The 19,500-nt window shown below is 42.8% G+C and overlaps 2 protein-coding genes across 2 annotated transcripts; both read left to right on the top strand.

Moving 5' to 3' along the window:
• The first annotated feature begins 3,861 nt into the window (after window positions 1–3,861).
• On the top strand, window positions 3,862–12,731 carry cd2bp2 (CD2 (cytoplasmic tail) binding protein 2). Its single transcript, XM_046865456.1, has 7 exons — window positions 3,862–3,979; window positions 4,492–4,567; window positions 5,997–6,129; window positions 6,279–6,436; window positions 10,227–10,818; window positions 11,494–11,579; window positions 12,436–12,731. Exons 2-7 carry the CDS (start codon window positions 4,493–4,495, stop codon window positions 12,544–12,546), a joined length of 1,155 nt encoding a protein of 384 aa, XP_046721412.1. The 5' UTR covers window positions 3,862–3,979; window position 4,492; the 3' UTR covers window positions 12,547–12,731.
• Window positions 12,732–13,341: 610 nt separating this feature from the next.
• Window positions 13,342–19,486, top strand: LOC124396511. Its single transcript, XM_046865600.1, has 5 exons — window positions 13,342–13,475; window positions 15,919–16,107; window positions 16,380–16,482; window positions 18,155–18,198; window positions 18,556–19,486. Exons 2-5 carry the CDS (start codon window positions 15,938–15,940, stop codon window positions 19,484–19,486), a joined length of 1,248 nt encoding a protein of 415 aa, XP_046721556.1. The 5' UTR covers window positions 13,342–13,475; window positions 15,919–15,937.
• The last annotated feature ends 14 nt before the right edge of the window (window positions 19,487–19,500 follow it).

Below are 19,500 nucleotides of genomic sequence, written 5' to 3'. Positions count from 1 at the left end.
AGTTCGGCATCTACTTCTTCAAAGGTCCATAAATTTCATGAGGTGGGACGTGACTGGAGCTGGAGCAACCTCAGGATGCTTCGGGATGGGGAGAGAAAGAGAAGCAGTAGAAAGAAATTAGCGTAGCTGCTGTTCATGATATTAACAGCACAAGTTGATAATGTGCATGAGTTTAGGAGCTAAAAGTTTTAGAAAAAGTACAAGCAGAAGAAAAATGCTGTAAATTAGGAAAATTACCTCAAACGTTAAAGGGTTAAAAGTTTATTTTAATCAGTTAATGAAATGGAAATAAAATCAACAGAAGATAAATCCAAATCAAATCAAGACTGGCTTCCAGTAGCTGCACGTATCAGATTCAAAACACTGATTCTTCCCCACAAGGCCAAAAATGGACCAGCAAGATCTCAGAGACCTCATCACACCTTGAACTTCACCACGCTGTCTGAGATTCTCCAGCACTGCTCCACTGGTACCAACTTCTCTCAAAATGAGAGGTAAGTACACTTTAAGGATCTTCTCTGTTCTCTGGTGGTGGAATGAACTTCCCCTAGATGTCCAACCAGTGGAGTCCCTGGACACAGGCGTCTGCTAAATGCCGCGAATGTAAATGTATTTGGTGTGGTCACCCTTTACCTTCAACACAGCATCAGTTCTTCTAGGTACACTTCCAAACAGTTTTTGAAGGAACTTGTCTGGTGGATTGTTCAGAACATCTTGAGGAACTAAGCACAGATGTAGGTGTATGTAGGCTCCTCACATCCTCCTGTCTCATCGTGTAATCCCAGACAGACTGATGTTGAAATCAGGACTCTGTGGAGGCAGAAACTATTACTTCCAGGACTCCTTGTTCTTCTCTACGCTGATCGTTCTTAATAATGTTGACTGTATGTTTGGGGTCGTTGTTCCAAATCAAATCTGTGGATCACGAATCAGAATTTCATACCGTATCGGTTGATGCCTGGGTTACCAAAGACCGCCACAGGTATTGTTAATCAACAGGGTACTGGTGGAAATTGGGCTACTGTTGGCCGAAGGAGGAGAAGGAGAGGAGGAAGACGTCTACAGAGACGGCAGGGAAAGGAGAAGTGGGGAGAGAGGAGGTTCGGGTTGGTACTTTAAATGTTGGTACTATGACGGGTAAAGGGTGAGAGGTAGCTGATATGATGGAGAGGAGAAAGGAAGATATGTTGTGTGTTCAGGAGACCAAGTGGAAAGGGAGTAAGTCCAGGAACATTGGAGGTGGATTCAAACTGTTCTGGGTGGAAAGAGAAATGGTGTTGGGGGATTCTGAAGGAAGAGTACAGTAAGGGTGTAGTGGAGGTGAAGAGAGTTTCTGATAGGGTGATGAACATGAAGCTGGAAGTTGAAGACGTGATAATAAATGTCATCAGTGCTTATGCTCCACTAGTGGGCTGTGAGATGGAGGAGAAGGAAAAATTCTGGAGTGAGTTAGATGAAGTGGTAGATGGTGAACCTAGGAATGAAAGATTGGTGAACGGGGCAGACTTCAATGGGCATGTAGGTGAAGGGAACAGAGGTGATGAGAAGGTCAAGTCAAGTCAAGTCAGGTTTATTTGTATAGCGCTTTTCACAACAGACATTGTCTCAAAGCAGCTTTACAGAAATCAACAGTCAAGGTAAATTGTGTGAATTTGTCCCTGATGAGCAGCCGTGGCGACTGTGGCAAGGAAAAACTCCCTTAGATGTTATGAGGAAGAAACCTTGAGAGGAACCAGACTCAAAAGGGGAACCCATCCTCATTTGGGTGACATCAAGAGTTTGATCATAAATCTTTCAACAATACAGAACACTGGAGAGTGAGAACTAACATGAGCACTGGAGTATAAGATTATAAGTGATGTTCTTTCTGCAGTCTTAAACAGTCTATATGGTTAGTAGCTCCTAGTTTTATAAGCTCAGCATTTGTGATCACCACAGATCCAGCATCAGCTTCTCCATGCCAGAGCCTTTAAACACTCCAGGAGGTCCAATGTCAAACTCCACACATGTAGCGGGATCCAAATGGCACTGGTACATCTCTAGATGGTTCGGGATGTTTGCGAGTTCGGCATCTACTTCTTCAAAGGTCCGTAATCATCACGAGGTGGGAGGTGACTGGAGCTGGCCAAACCTCAGGAAGCCTCAGGATGGGGAGAGAAAGAGAAGCAGTGGAGAGGAATTAGCGTAGCTGCTGTTCATGATATTAACAGCACAAGTTGATAATGTGCATGTGATCAGATGTTCTGGAGCACAAGGTTATGATGTGAGACGTGTTATGTGTAGGCTTTGCTAAAAAGATATGTTTTTAATCTACACTTAAACTGGGAGAATGTGTCTGAGCCCCGAACACTGTCAGGAAGACTATTTCAGAGTTTAGGAGCTAAATGTGAAAATGCTCTACCGCCTTTAGTGGACTTTGCTATTCTAGGAACTACTAGAAGCCCAGAGTTTTGAGATCTCAGGGAGCGTGACAGATTGTAGCGTGTTAGAAGACTGGAGAGATACATGGGAGCCAAACCATTTAGTGCTTTATAAGTAAGAAGCAGTAGTTTGTAGTCTATATGAAACTTAACAGGAAGCCAATGTAGGGACGATAAGATCGGGGTTATGTGATCATATTTTCTTGACCTTGTAAGAACTCTGGCTGCTGCATTCTGGACTAACTTAAGCTTGTTTATTAATGACGCAGGACATCCACCTAGTAATGCAGGTGATGGTAGGTATGGCTTTAAGGAGAGGAATGTGGAAGGTGGAAACTTGCAGGAAACTTCCACCATGCTTTATTGTTGCCTGCAGACACTTCTTGTTGTGCTGCTTTATAGATCTTCGGCAAACAACTTGTCTCCTGCTACAGGCACGTATCTAAAATTTTGACTTTCAGACCAGAGCATCTGCTGTCAGCAGTTTTTGGTCCATAGTTGAGTCACTTAGCTTTGTTTTTATATTGAAGGTTTGGCTTTTTCAGCCGCAATTCTTCCATGAAGAAATCTTCTGGAGTTCTCCAGACTTCCCCAGTGAGTAGAAGGGTAAATCATGGTCCTACGGGTTTCCTCCAGTTCTTTTTCTGATGGCACTGCTGGACTTCTTTGGATGTCGAAGCGATCCAAGCATGATGTGTCTTTTATCCACTATATTAGGTTTCCCTGGTAGACCACTTCATCTATGCTCCTCGAAATTGCATGTTTTTTGGTGCTTCTTCAATATAGCTTTAATAGCACATCTTAAAACTATAGTGTGCGTCGCCTGGGAGAGATCTTACTGATGCAGTAGAACGACCTTTACAAGATTTCCATATGCTTTGTGCTTACTCAGCATTTCTCCACGCCAGGTAATAATGAGTCTGTGATGAGGGTGTAATTCTGCTGAGTCATGTGCTATTGCTTATGTATCAGACGTGTGTTTTACGAGTCACGTGTGACTGAGTATTTTTGTGGGTTTGTGATTGTGACAGGAACTTTAATGCTCATGTGGGTTTACATGTAATGGACTTACCTTTTTTTTTTTTTTTATTTAATCAATTTAATTTGTGCCAATTTATTCGATCACCCAATCAAATCAATACAATAAAAGTGTATTGCATTAATTTAATTCGTTCTATTTTTATATATTGTATTTTTTATAAAATATTGTAAATGATGATGAAATATACACTGTTGATGTTTATTATTAACAACTATTTATTAAATAAACCGCACTAATAAAAGAATGACAATCAATTTTGTTTGCATTTCTTCCTCCTAAGCGAACCGAAAAACCGTGACTTAAAAATCGAGTCACCTACCGAACGGTGAATTTTGTAAACCGTTACACCCCTACTTAATAGTGAAAATGATTTTTTTTTATCAGCGCGGTAGGGGGCGCTGATGATACAAAACCTCCTGGTAACAAAATCTATCAAGCGTAGAAGAAGAATGCGTACTACGTCATTTTCGTTTTAAGAGTTGAATGGCGCAGAGGAAATAGCCCCCAAAACACACAGGTAGGAACGGAGAATTGTGCATTAAATCCTTTTATTTGGTTTAATTAACAGTTTAAAATAAACAAGCAGCCATTTTTGTCATCTATCAGCGGATCAAGATGATTTGAGAGCAGTGAAAGTTTTAGCTAGTTCGCTAATGCGCTCGAGTTGTGTGCTTTTTTTGTTAGAGCCCGCCTCCTGAGCGCTGATTGGATAAGAGTCAGGCTTTCCATGTTGGGATTGGTTGATATGTCTCGGGGTGTTTGTTAATTGGACGGTGAAGTCGTAGTAAAAAATAGTACCGGAAGTGATTTTCGGAGAAAAACGTGCACTTTACATATTTACGTTGTTTAGTTGTGTAGATGATCTGTATAATATGTATCATTATTAATTGTGTTGCACATACATTTTTTATCATTTGTGTTGCTCACTTTCGCCAATTCTGTAATTATTTGTAAAGTAATGTTTATTTATGCACAAAAATAACATTTTGTTTAAACCAAACATGACGTTTTGCTCCAATAATTTTTCAGGATGTCCAAAAGGAAAGTCACATTTCAGGATGGGGATGAGGAGATCACTTTGGATGATGAGCTGCCGAAAAAGAAGGTGAAGTGTGTGTGTGTGTGTGTGTGTGTGTGTGTGTGTGTGTGTTATCGTTTCAATTCATGCAAACGAGAGCACCCATCTGCGCATGTCAAAGTGTGGGTCCTCGTCACCTGACGCCCTAATGAATTTGGTAAGGGGGCGTGGTTTAATGTTTGATGGACACGCTTTCATAATTCACAAAAAAGTAATAGGAAGTTACATGTGTCCACTACAGATGGACCACTAAAGCGCAGACATGCTGCTTCTCTATCATCTACATAGAATGGTTATATAGGATGGATGGATTGATTGATTGACTGAATGAATGGATGGATAGAGAGATTGACTGGATGAATAAATAAATGAAGAGATTTGATGGATGGATGGATGGATGGATTGATGGATAGAGAGATTGACTGAATGGATGGATGGATCGATGATTGATGGATGGATGGATGGATGAAGAGGATGGATGGATAAAAGAGATTGACCAGATAGATAGATAGATAGAGAGAGAGAGAGAGAGAGAGAGAGAGAGAAAGAGATATTGACTGGATGGATGGATGGATGGATGGATGAATAGATGGATAGAGAGATTGACTGGATGGATGGATGGATAGATGGATGGATGAAGAATGACTGAATAGATGGATGGATGGATGGATGGATGGATGGATGGATGGAGAGTGACTGATTGGATGGATGGATGGATGGATGGATAGAGATTGATGGATGGATGGATGGATGGATGGATGGATGGAGAGATTGATTGGATGGATGGATAGAGATTGGATGGATGGATGGATGGATAGAGAGATTGACTGATGGATGGATGGATGGATGGATAGAGAGATTGACTGACTGGATGGATGGATGAAGAGATTGACTGAATAGACGGATGGATGGAGAGATTGACTGATTGGATGGATGGATGTTTGGATAGAGAGATTAAATGGATGGATGGATGGATGGATGGAGAGATTGACTGGATGGATTAGGTGGGATGGATAGATGGATGGACAGAGAGATTGATTGGATGGATGGATGGATGGATTGATGGATAGAGAGATTGATTGTTGGATGGATGGATTGACTGGATGGAGAGATTGACTGAATGGATGGATGAATAGATTGATTAATGGATGGATGGCAAAGCTAGATGCACGAACGTAGCACAGAGGCGGTTTTTCTACTTGTTGCCGTAGTAACGTTAAAATCGGTGGATTGCGCAGCTATCATTTTTTATCTAGTCACCAGCACTCGCTGTGACACGTGAGGATGGAATTCGCCCGCTCTCGTTCGGCGTTTGTCACGGCGTTCGTGCGAAAGATGCTCAAGATGTGAAAGTTTTCTAGTTAAAGGGTTCATTTGAATATTACATCGAGATCGACTTCACAGATGTTTTCTGGTTACTTAAGTAATGTGTAATTTTTTTCCCCTTTATCCTCAGATGTATGATGAAGTGAGTGGTCCTGGCTCGAGGTTTAAGGAGAAACACTCTCTGGACAGTGATGAGGAGGACGAGGGAGAGGATGCAGAGAAGGACAGTAAATACAACATCCTGGCCAGTGATGATATTGAGGGTGCGTTTATTTACGAGCATTATTTTGTGACCATTTTTTGTGGGCATGGTTGATATAAATTGATTCATATCAAAGCTGTCTAGTTAGGCATGTGTGTGTGTGTGTGTGTGTGTGTGTGTGTGTGTGTGTGTGTGTGTGTGTGTGTGTAGGTCAGGAAATGGCCACGATTGACTGTGATGAAGGAGTTCCCATCACCCCCTTCAACCTAAAAGAGGAAATGGAGGAGGGTCACTTCGACTCAGAGGGAAATTACTTTATCAAGAAAGAGGAGGACATCAGGGACAACTGGCTGGACAACATCGACTGGGTGAGGGTTCACCTACATCGCCATGGCGATTAACTTGACCTTTTAGTTACAGTAAACTTGGGAATGAAGGATTGGTAAATCCAGTGGGCATGTAGGTGAAGGGAACAGAGGTGATGAGGAGGTGATGGGTAGGTATGGCCTTAAGGAGAGGAATGTGGAAGGGCAGATGGTGGTAGATGTTGCTAAAAGGATGAAAATGGCAGTGGTGAATACGTATTTTAAGAAGAAGGAGGATCACAGAGTGACGAATAAGAGTGGAGGAAGGAGCACACAGGTAGACTATGTTCTATGTAGGAGATGCAACCTGAAGGAGATTGGAGACTGTAAGGTGTTGGCAGGGGACAGTGTAGCTAGACAGCATTGGATGGTGGTCTGTAGGACGGTTTTGGAGGTGAAGAAGAGAAGGAGGAGAGTGAGGACTGAAAGAAGAAACAGAAGGAGAAAGAGGTTGGAGAAACAGAATTGGGATCAACAGAGAGATGAGAAAAGTAGGCAGGAGCACAAGGAGATGCAGCAGCAGGTAAAGAGGGATGTGGCGAAAGCCAAGGAAAAGGCATATGAGGAGCTGTAGGAGAAGTTGGACACTAAAGAAGGAAAAAGGGATTTGTACCGATTGGTCAGGCAGAGGAACCGAGCTGGGAAGGATGTGCTGCAAGTTAGAGCAATAAAGGATGGAGATGGAAATGTGTTGACTAGAGAGGAGAGTGTGTTGAGAAGGTGGAGGGAGTATTTTTAGCAGCTGATGAACGAGGAAAATGAGAGAGAGAGAGGGTTGGATGGTGTGGAGATCGTAAAGCAGGATTAGTAAGGAGGACGTGAGAGCAGCTATTAAAAGGACGTGTGAAGAGTGAAAAGTTGGACCATATGACATACCAGTAGAAGCGTGGAGATGTTTAGGAGAGATGCAGTTGAGTTTTAAAAACAGATTGTTTAACAAGATTTTGGAAGGTGAGAAGATGCCTGAGGAATGGAGAAGGAGTTTGCTGGTACTGATCTTTAAGCATAAGGGAGATGTGCAGACCTGCAGTAACTACAGGGGAATTAAGTTGTTGAGTTGATCAAGGATTGGCTCTGAGCCCTTTCCTGTTTGCAGTGGTGATGGACAGGTTGACGGACGAGGTCAGACAGGAGTCTCCCTGGACTATGATGTTTGTTGATGATATTGTGATTTGTGGTGAGAGTACGGAGCAGGTTGAGAAGAGCCTGGAGAGGTGGAGGTACACGCTGGAGAGAAGGGAATGAAAGTCATTAGGAGTAAGACAGAGTACATGTGTGTGAATGAGAGGGAGGGCAGTGGAGTGGTGCAGTGGCAGGGAGAAGAGGTGGAGAAGGTGGAGGAGTTCAGGTACCTGGGGTCAACAGTGCAAAGTAATGGAGAGTGTGTTACAGAAGTATAGAAAAGAGTGCAGGCAGGGTGGAGTGGGTGGAGAAGAGTGATAGCAGGAGTGATTTGTGATAGAAGAGTATCTGTGAGAGTGAAAGGGAAAGTTTATAGGACTGTGGTGAGACCTGAGATGTTGTATGGATTAGAGACAGTGGCATTGAGTAAAAGACAGGAGGTGGAGCTGGAGGTAGCAGAGCTGAAGATGTTGAGGTTTTCATTGAGAGTGACGACGATGGACAGGATTAGAAATGAGTTTATTAGAGGGACAGCGCATGTAGGATGTTTTGGAGACAAAGTGAAGGAGGTGAGATTGAGATGGTTTGGACATGTACAGAGGAGGGACATGGGGTATATCAGTAGGAGAATGCTGAGGATGAAGAACCAGGAAGGAGGAAAAGAAGAAGACCAAGGAGGAGGTTTATGGATGTGGTGAGGGAAGACATGCAGGTAGTTGGATTGAAAGAGGCAAATGTAGAGGACAGGGGGGTATGGAGATGGTTGATCCAATGAACAAGTAGTTGTTGCGGTAACCCTGGTCCATACTCTTAATTACCAAAAGTATTGGGACACCCGAATTTATGTGCTGCTTTCCCAAACTCTTACCACAAAATTTGAAGGAAAACAATTTTATAGGACGACTTTAAATGTTTTATGCGCCATGACATTTTTCCTTCACTTGAACTTCTATATTTTCTGTGACAATGCCACATTCGTTCATTTAACCATGTGTGATTTGACATTATCGGGAAACGTGTAAGTCGCGTTATGAAGTCTTTCTCTGCAGTATTTGGTATATTAAAATGCGTTTAGAACGATTACAACATTCAAGACTAGGCGGCAAAAACTTGATATTATGGTATTGGTATTAGGAGGCAGCTGTCCATGGTCCTTAAGGTACTAACACAATAACACATAATATTTATAGTTATCGATTAAATCCAAGAATATATATATATATATATATATATATATATATATATATATATATATATATATATATATATTTGTCAATATCGCAAACTCTTTGCTTGAACTATGAGACCAATGCTCCTGTGCACAAAGTCAGCTCGATGAAGATCTGATTTCCATGCGTTTGGAACGGAAGATCTCCTGCTGTAGAGCTCTAACCCTGTTGAAGTCAAGTCAAGTCAAGTTTATTTCTATAGCGCTTTTCACAACAGACATTGTCTCAAAGCAGCTTTACAGAAATCAACAGTTAAGGTAAACAGTGTGTGTTTATCCCTGATGAGCAGCCGTGGCGACTGTGGCAAGAAAAAACTCCCTTAGATGTTATGAGGAAGAAACCTTGAGAGGAACCAGACTCAAAAGGGGAACCCATCCTCATTTGGGTGACATCAAGAATGTGATCATAAATCTTTCAGCAATACAGAACACTGGAGAGTGAGAACTAACATGAGTACTGGAGTATAAGATTATAAGTAAATGTTCTTTCTACAGTCTTTGGTATAAAAGTAGGAGCTACTGAGCTCAACATTTGTGATCATCACAGATCCAGCATCAGCTTCTCCATGCCAGAGCCTTTAAACACTTCAGGAAGTCCAATGTCAAACTCCACACATGTAGCGGGATCCAATTGGCACTGGTACGTCTCTAGATGGTTCAGGATGTTTGCGAGTTTGGCATCTACTTCTTTAAATTCCATAATCTTCATGAGGTGGGACGTGACTGGAGCTGGCCAAACCTTAGGAAGCCTCGGGATGGGGAGAGAAAGAGAAGCAGTGGGGAGGAATTAGCGTAGCTGCTGTTCATGATATTAACAGCACAAGTTGATAATGTGCATGTGATCAGATGTTCTGGAGCACAAGGTTATGATGTGATGTATGTTATGTGTAGGCTTTGCTAAAAAGATATGTTTTTAATCTACACTTAAACTGGGTGAGTGTGTCTGAGCCCCGAACACTGTCAGGAAGACTATTCCAGAGTTTAGGAGCTAAATGTGAGAATGATCTACCACCTTTAGTGAACTTTGCTATTCTAGGAACTACTAGAAGCCCAGAGTTTTGAGATCTCAGGGAGCGTGACAGATTGTAGCGTGTTAGAAGACTGGAGAGATACATGGGAGCCAAACCATTTAGTGCTTTATAAGTGAGTAGCAGTAGTTTGTAGTCTATTCGAAACTTAACCGGAAGCCAATGTATTATTATATGACGCAGGACATCCACCTAGTAAGGCACCTGTTGAACACCTTTAAGATGGATTTTTCACCCTGATTGCACCCCAGAACTTCTTACTTCACCTACATCAGTGCAAATCTCCACAAAATCTAGTAGAACATCTTCCTGGAAGCATGGAGGTTTTTATAAGAAGGAACAGGGACTAAATGTGGGGAGGGATGTTCACCATAATGCTTAATGATTCTTTTTTTTTTTTTTTTTTTTTGCGCAGGTAAAAATCAAAGAGCAGCCAGTGAAAAAAAAAAAGAAGGGACTCTCGGCTAAGCGTCGCCGCCGCGCCGAGGATGAGGATGAGGCCGAGGAGGAGAGACAGCGAGAGGAGAAACAGGAGGAGAACGAGGATGAAGACGAGGAAGAGGAGGAGAGCGAGGCTCAGGAAGACCCGCTGGCTTCGTACACGCCGTGCCAGCTGACCGAGGAGGTGGTCAACATGCTGCAGCCGGGAGAGACCGTCTCCGCCGGGCTGCGCCGACTCGGGGGACTGGGAGTGCGGAAGAAAAAGGGACGAGCGCGGGACGGAGGGGGCGAGGAGAAAGACGAGTCGTCCATCAGAGACACCGAGAAGCTGGACAGGCTCACGGCGCTGGCCGACAGACTGGTGGTGCTCGGGGAATACGAGATTTATCAGCAGACGTACGAAAAGCTGGCGTACAGACTGAAAAATATGCAGAAGGCAGGCAAACGGGTCGTGAAGGACGGGGTGGAGGAGGAAGAGGACGAGCTGGACATGTTCGCCGATGAGTTTGACGAGCAGCACAGCCGGAAAAAAGAGGAGCAGGAAGAGGAAGCGGAGAGCAGCTTGGGTAAGAGCGGGTTATGTGGGCGGGGCTAGAAATAGCACAGGTCACTGATTGGTCGAAGAAACGAAATGGTCACAGATTTGTTGTAAGAAAGGGAAAGAGATCAGTGACATCATCTGGGTAATGCTTCACATGGTGATTTATTTAAGTTATTTCACTGGCGTTACCAGTCCATTCTCTACACTTCTACTAGGAGACCCAAACCTGTGAGAATGTCCCTGGATAGATGGATGGAGTGAGTGATGGAGAAATGGATGGATGAAAGGATTAAATTGTGAATTGTTTGATGGATGGATGGATGGATGGATGGATGGATGGATGACTTGATTGATTAATGGATGGATGAATGTTTTAGTGGACGGATGGATCGAGAGATTGATTGATTAGCGGATGGATGGATTGATTGGTTGGTTGATTGAGTGATTGATTGATTATTGGCTGGATGGATGGATTGGTTGGTTAATTGGTTAAATGGTTGAGTGATTGATTAGTGGAAGGATGGATTGGTTGGTTGGTTGGTTGATTGATTAGTTTGATGGATGGATTGGTTGGTTGGTGGGTTGATTGAGGGATTGATTGATTGAATGATTGATTGATTAGTGGAAGGTTGGTTGGTTGGTTGGTTGGGTGATTGATTGATTGAGTAACTTTTACCTGCATGTGTTTGTTTTCCTGTAGTGAGCGACGAGGTGATGTGGGAGTACAAATGGGAGAACAAGGAGAACTCCGAGCTCTACGGACCCTTCAGCAGCCAGCAGATGCAGGTGAGAATCGTTATCTTCATGTCTACTTTGTTCATGTGGCTCAAGCTCCAAGGTGTGTTTGTCAACGGCATCCACGGTGTGACCAAAGGTATTGGGACACCCGAGACCAAACCCTGTCCCAGCATGACGATGCCCCTGCGCACAAATCCAGCTCTCTGAAGATCTGCTTTACATGGTTGGAGTGGAGGATCTTCTGCTGTAGAGCTCAAATCCTATTGAACACCTATTGGGATGAATATTTTACACTGACAGGCCTCATCATCATCACCTACATCAGATCCTGCAGGCTGTAGATCTCTGGGTCTCCGAATCGAATTTCTTAAAAAGTCGAAGGGGAAAAAACATTGGTTTGATTTCTAAACAGAAGGTGATGATTTCAGATCTCAGCCTCACCAAGCTGCCAATGCTGAGTTCTTCAGCAATCCCCTTGAGATGATTTGTAAGTCGATCTGGATAAGGTGCATCTGTGTATCATTACCACCTTGGACTTATTTGGGAAATATTATCATTTGCACTCCCTTACTTTTACATCCTCTGCACAGATCGTATAGTCAGCATTTTTATCTTTATTTATTACGTTAATTTTTTTAATTTGGTACCAAACAATCCACAGGACTTTTAATGTATAGAAAGAAAAGTATATGGTAGAACTACTTTTGCACAAAGGATGCTCAGGATTAATTCTATACTTTCGGTTTTCTGATTTATTCGAAGAAATAAAATGAACCCAAAAATGTAACGGCTTGTCGTTTATTTTAATACAAAAAAATCAATCTTTACATTCTTCAGGAAAACATTGACCTGAAATAAAAAGTTTCCATGTCTGCCTCACTCTTGAATTCTTTTGTTTCTTCAGGACTGGGTGGATCAGGGCTACTTTAAAGACGGCGTGTACTGCAGACGACTGAATCAGGAGGGCGCGCAGTTCTACAACTCCAAAAGACTGGATTTCGAGCTTTACACGTGACTCTCCCGCCTGCTCCGTTACATCATATCCAACATTTTTTGCTGTGCGTTTTTTTTAAATGTGAGAGATTTTTCCCCTTTTTTCCCCTCTGTATTTTGTTTCCCTCACTGCCATTTGTATCGACGAGCCGGATTAAATATTTACTGTCATCTCTTTTAAAATAAAGATTTCGGTGGCTGACCAGATCACTGGACCTCATTTATCAAATCAAATGTGATTTGTCGCATACACATTCATACAAAGTATCGTAGTGAAATGCTTTTTTATGACTGGTCAAACATGTAGTAGAAATAGAATAAATACAAATATAAGTATTATATTTTCATTAATTTAGGCAGGAACGGATAGATATGTATATAACAGTATTGATAGTATAGCGTTCATGTAGTCGTATGTATGAGTACAAAGGATCGACTGGATGCCTTCAATTGCGATTTAAAGAACGTAAATAAATCGCTTTCAGTGGCCGAATCCTGAATAGACTCGTCCGCACTAGATAGGCACCCTAACTAGGGGATAAAATAACGGTCATTAGGGTTCCTCTAGTGCACTACAATTATGCCGAGATTTAAATTAAACGTTAGCTTGTTAGCGGTCGCATCCGCTAAAGCTATTTGCATATTCATATTTAATCAGCCAATCGCATTCGTTCCTTTTGAATTCTTCAGCCTCGGTGACGTCTACATTATGAACTTTGGTTTATCAGGTATATCAAGCATCATGATTGGTTAGTGGGTGGGATTTATTTGAGGCACGTTCCAATAACAAGTAATCTGATTGGTCAGAATGGGTAGGGAGCGTCCTGAGTTGCGTGGGTAGGGGAAAAAAAAGATGGCGGACCTTTGGAGCGGCGCTCCGGCGTGAAGATGTCAACCATCATCCCGGATCTGATCGCGTTATTGTGCAATAATTCATCAGAATAATTTACGGTACACTTTAAGAATCAGGATATATATATTTTTTATAAAGTTGTAGGTTCGCGTGTGTTTTATTGCATTTGATGTAATTGTTTGAAATAATTTTTCCTTCTCGTGTCGAACCCCGTGTCAGGAGTAGAAATAACATGACATCATTTTGTTTTTGTTTGTTTTTTTTATACATTTTAAAGCAAATAGTTTTCTTTAAGGCGTGTTTTATTATTCCCATCCATTTATCTATTTAATGTTTACAATTTTTACATTGAAGCAAATATTGTGGCTCTGTTTAATTATTGACCTCGAAAAACTTATTTGTTATTGATTATTATTTTACAAACAGTGGAGAGATTTTTTCGCATTTCTTCAAATTATTATCATAGAGAAATTATTTGTAAAAAAGCTGTGGGAATATTTCGTAAACAATTAAATTTATTCTTAATTTATTTCACCGATTACGTATTAAAATTATTATTATTTCTTTATTAATGTATTAAAATCATAGATAATTAGTGTTTTGCTTTGGTCACTTAAGCAATGTTTCTGTCGAAAAGTGTGTATCTGGTGTTTACTAATTTTATTGATTTATTCAATATATTTCTATTACTTATATAAACATTTAACAATAATATGTAGAAATAAAAACATTTATTGTGGAAATAAAATGAGCAGGCTGCTAGAATTGCAGTTTTTTGCAGTTCAAACGTTAAAATAATGAATAATTATTGTTAAATTAACAACAGTAATTAAATAATACACACAGAAATCATATAAATAGTAATATTTTTTCTAATATTTTGTCTCTGGTTGCTGAGGCCAATAATGTAATAAGTACTGCAATACAAATATATATATATAATATTAGTATTGCAGTACTGTGGATGTGTATGTATTGCAGTATGTGTGTGTATGTGTGTGTGTGTGTGTGTGTGTGTGTGTATGTATATTTCTTCACCCAATCAAATTCTTTCTTCTTTCCATTCTTCTGCACTTCATCCTTTGTTCCATAGAGCCTTCTTTCCTTTTGTACGTCCTTCCTTTCCTCTATATGTTTTACTTTGTATATCCACCTGTAGTGCGTACATGTGACACGCAGGCGCGTTCGTCTCACACTTCTTCACGACTCGCATGGAAAACCCGGGAGAAGGATCGTTTGTGCTATTGTACACACACACACACACACACACACACACACACACACACACACACACACACACACGTTGCTTTACGACCCATGTCCCCGCTTGACTTTCCGTTCACTGTTCTTGGCGTTCTGAGAAAACCGGGCAACCCTGAGAAAACCCTGACAGTCTCAGAGCGAGGAGGATGTTTTGTCCAAAATCGAATCCGTCCCATCTTGAAAGTACGTCTTGCCTCCTTCTACATGGTGGTGCGTCGAAATTAAACATTTTTGGAACCAGGAGTTGGCGACCCTGGTGTCAGTGATTGTTTGGAACCAGTGTGAGCTCGTTTCTAAACCCCCTGCCATTAGAGATTACAGTGGGGAGGAAGAGTGGAACAGTGCCTTGAACAGAAGCAGTGGAGAGGAACAGTGGGGAGGAGCAGTGAAGATGAGCAGTAGATAGGAGCAGTGGACAGAAGCAGTGAGGATGAGCAGTGGAGAGGAGCAGTGGAACAGTGCTGTGACAGGAGCGGTGGAGTGGAACAGTGAAGATGAGCAATGGGGGGAGGAGCAGTGGAGCGGTGGAGAGCGTTTATAAGAATGGTGATTGTTTGAGTGCCGCACAAAGAGAATTTCAACGTCGTTACCAGTTAGGACATCATGATCGTGTCCCGTCTGCTCGTTTCGAATAAACAGGTTAAAAAAGACGCCCCCAGGTGGTGCTGAACTGCCGGCACATCAGAGAATATTGGAGGGGTTCCGAGCTGACGTCGTGAGGAAGCCCTCAACGCTCCGCTTCACAACACGCTTCATCATCGCTGTATCGAGCCGCTTTTTCTAAAACGACACACCGGCGTTGAAACCACAGACGAGACTCGATCCCTAGTTCCAAAATCTCCCGTGTCTCTGTGCCACACTGGGTAGAAGCACCGCAGACGCAATGGTGTGATACCAGTTGGGTCATGTGACTGAGCCGTGATACAACAAGTGCTGTGATGTTTAAGGCGTAAATATCGGCACAGTTCAACATACTTGCACTGCTATAACACCTGTGTGTGTGTGTGTGTGTGTGTGTGTGTGTGTGTGTGTGTGTGTGTGTGTGGTGGACTTGGAAAACCCTTCACCAGGTTAAAAAGCAACAAATCCTAGTTGAAGACAGCCCCACGTCACCTCTACTCTTATAACCTGATCTACTAACAGATATAATCATGATATTAAACAAGATCTCGCTATAATCATCAGCATCGTCCACCACGTCAGGTCAGGCTGGGTCACGTGACCCGCGGGGAACGTCGCCTCATGACACTGATCTCCGCTGCGGACGGTGTTTTGCAGGTCGAGCCGGTCACAGGATATGGTGGTGGGCATGCTGACGTCTCCTGACACGCAAACCTCTTCTCCGAGTGTGGAGGAAGACGGAGGGAGTTCCCTCACCGCCCTTCGTCCCGCTCACCACGCCGTCCATCACACCCACCATCACCCCGACCGTCACGCCGTCCATCACACCGCAGCTGCTTTTCACCGGTACTGACTTCCATCTTTCCACTTTTTTATTCAGGAAGTTGCTTTTAAATACAATGAAGTAGGAAGTAAATCTGTGTTTATAAACAAACCAGGACATTTCCAAAGTAAAAATCTTCATCTCTACTTTCACTCGGCTGCATGGTTTGTGTACTTCATATGTAATTGCGCTGGATTTATCTATTGGACTGTTTTTTGGCTGTCGGTTCTGATCACTCCGTCCAGCTCCGGTTTGATCCTCACGTTTTTAACCTGCGCTGTGCTCCGTCCCTCAGCTCCGACGTTCCGGGAAGTTCGATGATGGCCAGGATGGACCACAGCGATCGCTCCGAGTTTTCAGAACAGCAGCGAGCGACTTCGGCAGAAAGAAGCGGCACGGTAGAGTTTAAATTTTATTGTCGTTTTTTTTGGTGTTTTATCATCTTTTTATTTTTATTTTTGGATATAAGCGACAAGTAGCTGTTTTTAATTTGTTTTTGTAAATAGAATAAAGGTGTGCTTTGGGGCCGCTATAATTTCCAACAGCTTTCCAAACCCACTTCACAAAGGTGCACTATGTGGCCAAAAGTATTGGGACACCAGGCTTATACTCCAGTGCTCATGTTAGTTCTCTCTCTCCAGTGTTCTGTATTGTTGAAAGATTTATGATCAAACTCTTGATGTCACCCAGATGAGGATGGGTTCCCCTTTTGAGTCTGGTTCCTCTCAAGGTTTCTTCCTCATAACATCTAAGGGGAGTTTTTCCTTGCCACAGTCGCCACGGCTTGCTCATCAGGGACAAATTCACACCATTCACCATCACTGTTGATTTGTGTAAAGCTGCTTTGAGACAATGTCTGTTGTGAAAAGCGCTATAGAAATAAACTTGACTTGACTTGACTGTACATGGTTCTCCTTCAACCTGTAACCTGGAGGTTGGCGTATAGGATGTCCTCAAATGTGGTATAAGTAGTAGACCCGAACCAGTGCACAAAGCCAGCTCCATGAAGTTCTCCCGTTGTAGAGCTCCAACCCTATTGAACACCTTCGGGATGAATTGACTGCACCCCAGACCTCCTCACCTCACCTTCATCAGGACTTTAATAACACCGCTTTATAGCTGAATGAATCTCCACAACATCTAGTGGAACATCTTACTAGAAGAGTGGAGCTCATTATAACATTCGAGTGGGGACTAAAGGTGGAATCTGATGTTTTGAAAAGAAGCACATAGCAATCTTATGTTTGGGTGTCCACAAACTTTTGGCTGCATAGTGTTTATTCTAATAGGCTTTGATTTGTCAGTGCTGTAAAATTAGTGATGAGTCTTTTACACACACACACACACACACAAGCGTTCCTTGCATCATCTAAGTCCTTTTTTTTCTCTGCATCAAACTCGGTCACGTAACGACATGAAGATCAAATCTCTGACCAAACAAATCTATAAATATCCAGATGTTCGGCATGAAGAACAGCTTCACACGCTCTCAGCATCCGGACACTTCGTTTCTCCAAACGATCAGCTGAAATACTTTACCTCAAAAATGTTCTTCACTAGTTGGAGATTTCTTTTTGTGACCCAGTTCATCCCAGAGCAGTGACCGAGCAGGTCATTTTATGATAGACATCAGTCCAGACGACCGTCTGCTCTCTAAATAACGCTCACAGATTTTGGACGTCTTCGTCACTTTGATTCCAATGAGCCTGCGTCAGGTCAGGTTAGTTCACCTGGAAGAAGTCTCCAATCTTCCCTGCTCCAAAAACCCCCAAAAAAACACCCAAACCAAGTTCTTCTCTTGAAGATAAAAATATACAGTTTGGACTCCATGGAACTTCCATCCATAGAAACCAATAGATCATATTTCGAAAATGTTCACAGTAGTGCATGATATTCTGCACACTACAGAATCCAGGACGATATTCGCGAGAGTCGACTTCCACTGAAGCATCCTGAGAGCAGATAATTGAAGCTGAAGGTATCAAATGAAGAACACCATCAAAGGAAAATCCTCCAGAACCAGTTGCTGTTGTTCATGTTGTTGTTTTTTGTTTTTTCTTCTTCTTTCAGGAGAGCCGTGAAGACGGAGACGAGAGACGACGCGGACCGTCCGAGTGAGTGCTTTTCTTTCAGCTCTTCCAAATGATCCGTGTCATTGATCTAGTCTGAACAGAAGGAACGTTTTACAAGCCTAACCCTCATCCAGAGCCACTTAGATTCATCACTTACATTATTTGTTATACAGCTGAGCAATTAAGGGGTTAAGGGCCGTGCTCAGGGGCCCAGCAGTGGCAGCTTGGTGGTTTGTGGGAATTGAACCCATGACCTTCCGATCAGAAGTCCAACATCTTATAGTATCGGGGAAGTCGGGATCTGATCCAAAACGAGCTTGTTCCGAAAACCAGGGTCGCCAACTCCAGAATTTTCCACGTTTCAATAATAATATTTTGTGTTTTTTTATTTTATTTCAGAGACCAAACCACAAGGTCCAGCAAACGCAAGTTGGTGTTAACATCGTTAACTTCGGGGTCACATGACGCGTCCAAAGCGCAGGATTACGAGGACAAAGATCCCGAAAGCCCTCCACCAGCGAAGAGATGGGTAATCGGCCCCATCTTCCAGTCCTTCAAATCCAAGATGGCGAGCTTCGCTGAGATCGTCATGAGCCCCGTGCGGCTTTTCAAACCCAGCGAGTTTCCGGCCGAGTCGAACCCCGAAGCGCATGAGGACCGAGAGGAGGTCGAGACAGACGGCAAAAAAGACGTGTTTTTAGAAAAGAAGAAAAAACTCACCCCATTGAGAAAGTTGGAAGTCGTCCAGAGATTGAGATTTGACACGGATTTGAGCAACGCGAGCGATTCGGAGCAGAACAAAGTGGTGGGCTCACAGAACCGATCAGAACGCCGAGGAGACTCGATCTCTGAGGACGCCGCGTCTTTTGGGTCGTTAAATTCTCCGAGTGAGACCAGCGAAAATGTCAGTTCTGATAAATCGGGGCAGAAGTTAATCGTTTTGTGCGAACAAATGACTACGGACGAGTTAAAAAAGCACACGCTTGAGAAGAAAAAATACCACGCTCAGGGTCAGACTTTGAAAAAATCGAGGCTTCCTACTCCTGCAGTCGGAAAGACGACTGGACTGAAGAGACGTGAACTGGTAGTGATGGTCAAAAGAGCAGGAACGGAAGGCACAATTGGAACCGGGGGTGCGGCAGAATCTCCAAAGCTCACGATGTTGGAGAACCCGCGCTGGTCCAGACGGGAAAACGAAGAAGGGTTCAGGTTTTCGGCGAGTCTTTTAGTAGCACGTGCAATACTGGAGATGTTCAAAGCTCTTGTAATTCCTCAGAAAGAGAGCAAAAAGGTCCGCCCAGAAGTAGAAGAAAAAAGGAGAAAGGTGTGAAAAGTTCCTCGATC

The sequence above is a fragment of the Silurus meridionalis genome, chromosome 14 (genome assembly GCF_014805685.1).
Source record: "Silurus meridionalis isolate SWU-2019-XX chromosome 14, ASM1480568v1, whole genome shotgun sequence".
In the NCBI taxonomy this organism is placed as follows: Eukaryota; Metazoa; Chordata; class Actinopteri; order Siluriformes; family Siluridae; genus Silurus; species Silurus meridionalis.
This window is presented reverse-complemented; position numbering and strand designations above follow the sequence as displayed.

Coding starts and splice junctions, on each gene's coding strand:
- cd2bp2 (XM_046865456.1), top strand. CDS start 4,493: ATGTCCAAAAGGAAAGTCACATTTCAGGATGGGGATGAGGAGATCACT. Junction 6,130..6,278: donor GGCCAGTGATGATATTGAGG/GTGCGTTTATTT, acceptor GTGTGTGTGTAG/GTCAGGAAATGGCCACGATT. Junction 11,580..12,435: donor TCAGCAGCCAGCAGATGCAG/GTGAGAATCGTT, acceptor TTGTTTCTTCAG/GACTGGGTGGATCAGGGCTA.
- LOC124396511 (XM_046865600.1), top strand. CDS start 15,938: ATGGTGGTGGGCATGCTGACGTCTCCTGACACGCAAACCTCTTCTCCG. Junction 16,483..18,154: donor CGGCAGAAAGAAGCGGCACG/GTAGAGTTTAAA, acceptor TTCTTCTTTCAG/GAGAGCCGTGAAGACGGAGA. Junction 18,199..18,555: donor AGACGACGCGGACCGTCCGA/GTGAGTGCTTTT, acceptor ATTTTATTTCAG/AGACCAAACCACAAGGTCCA.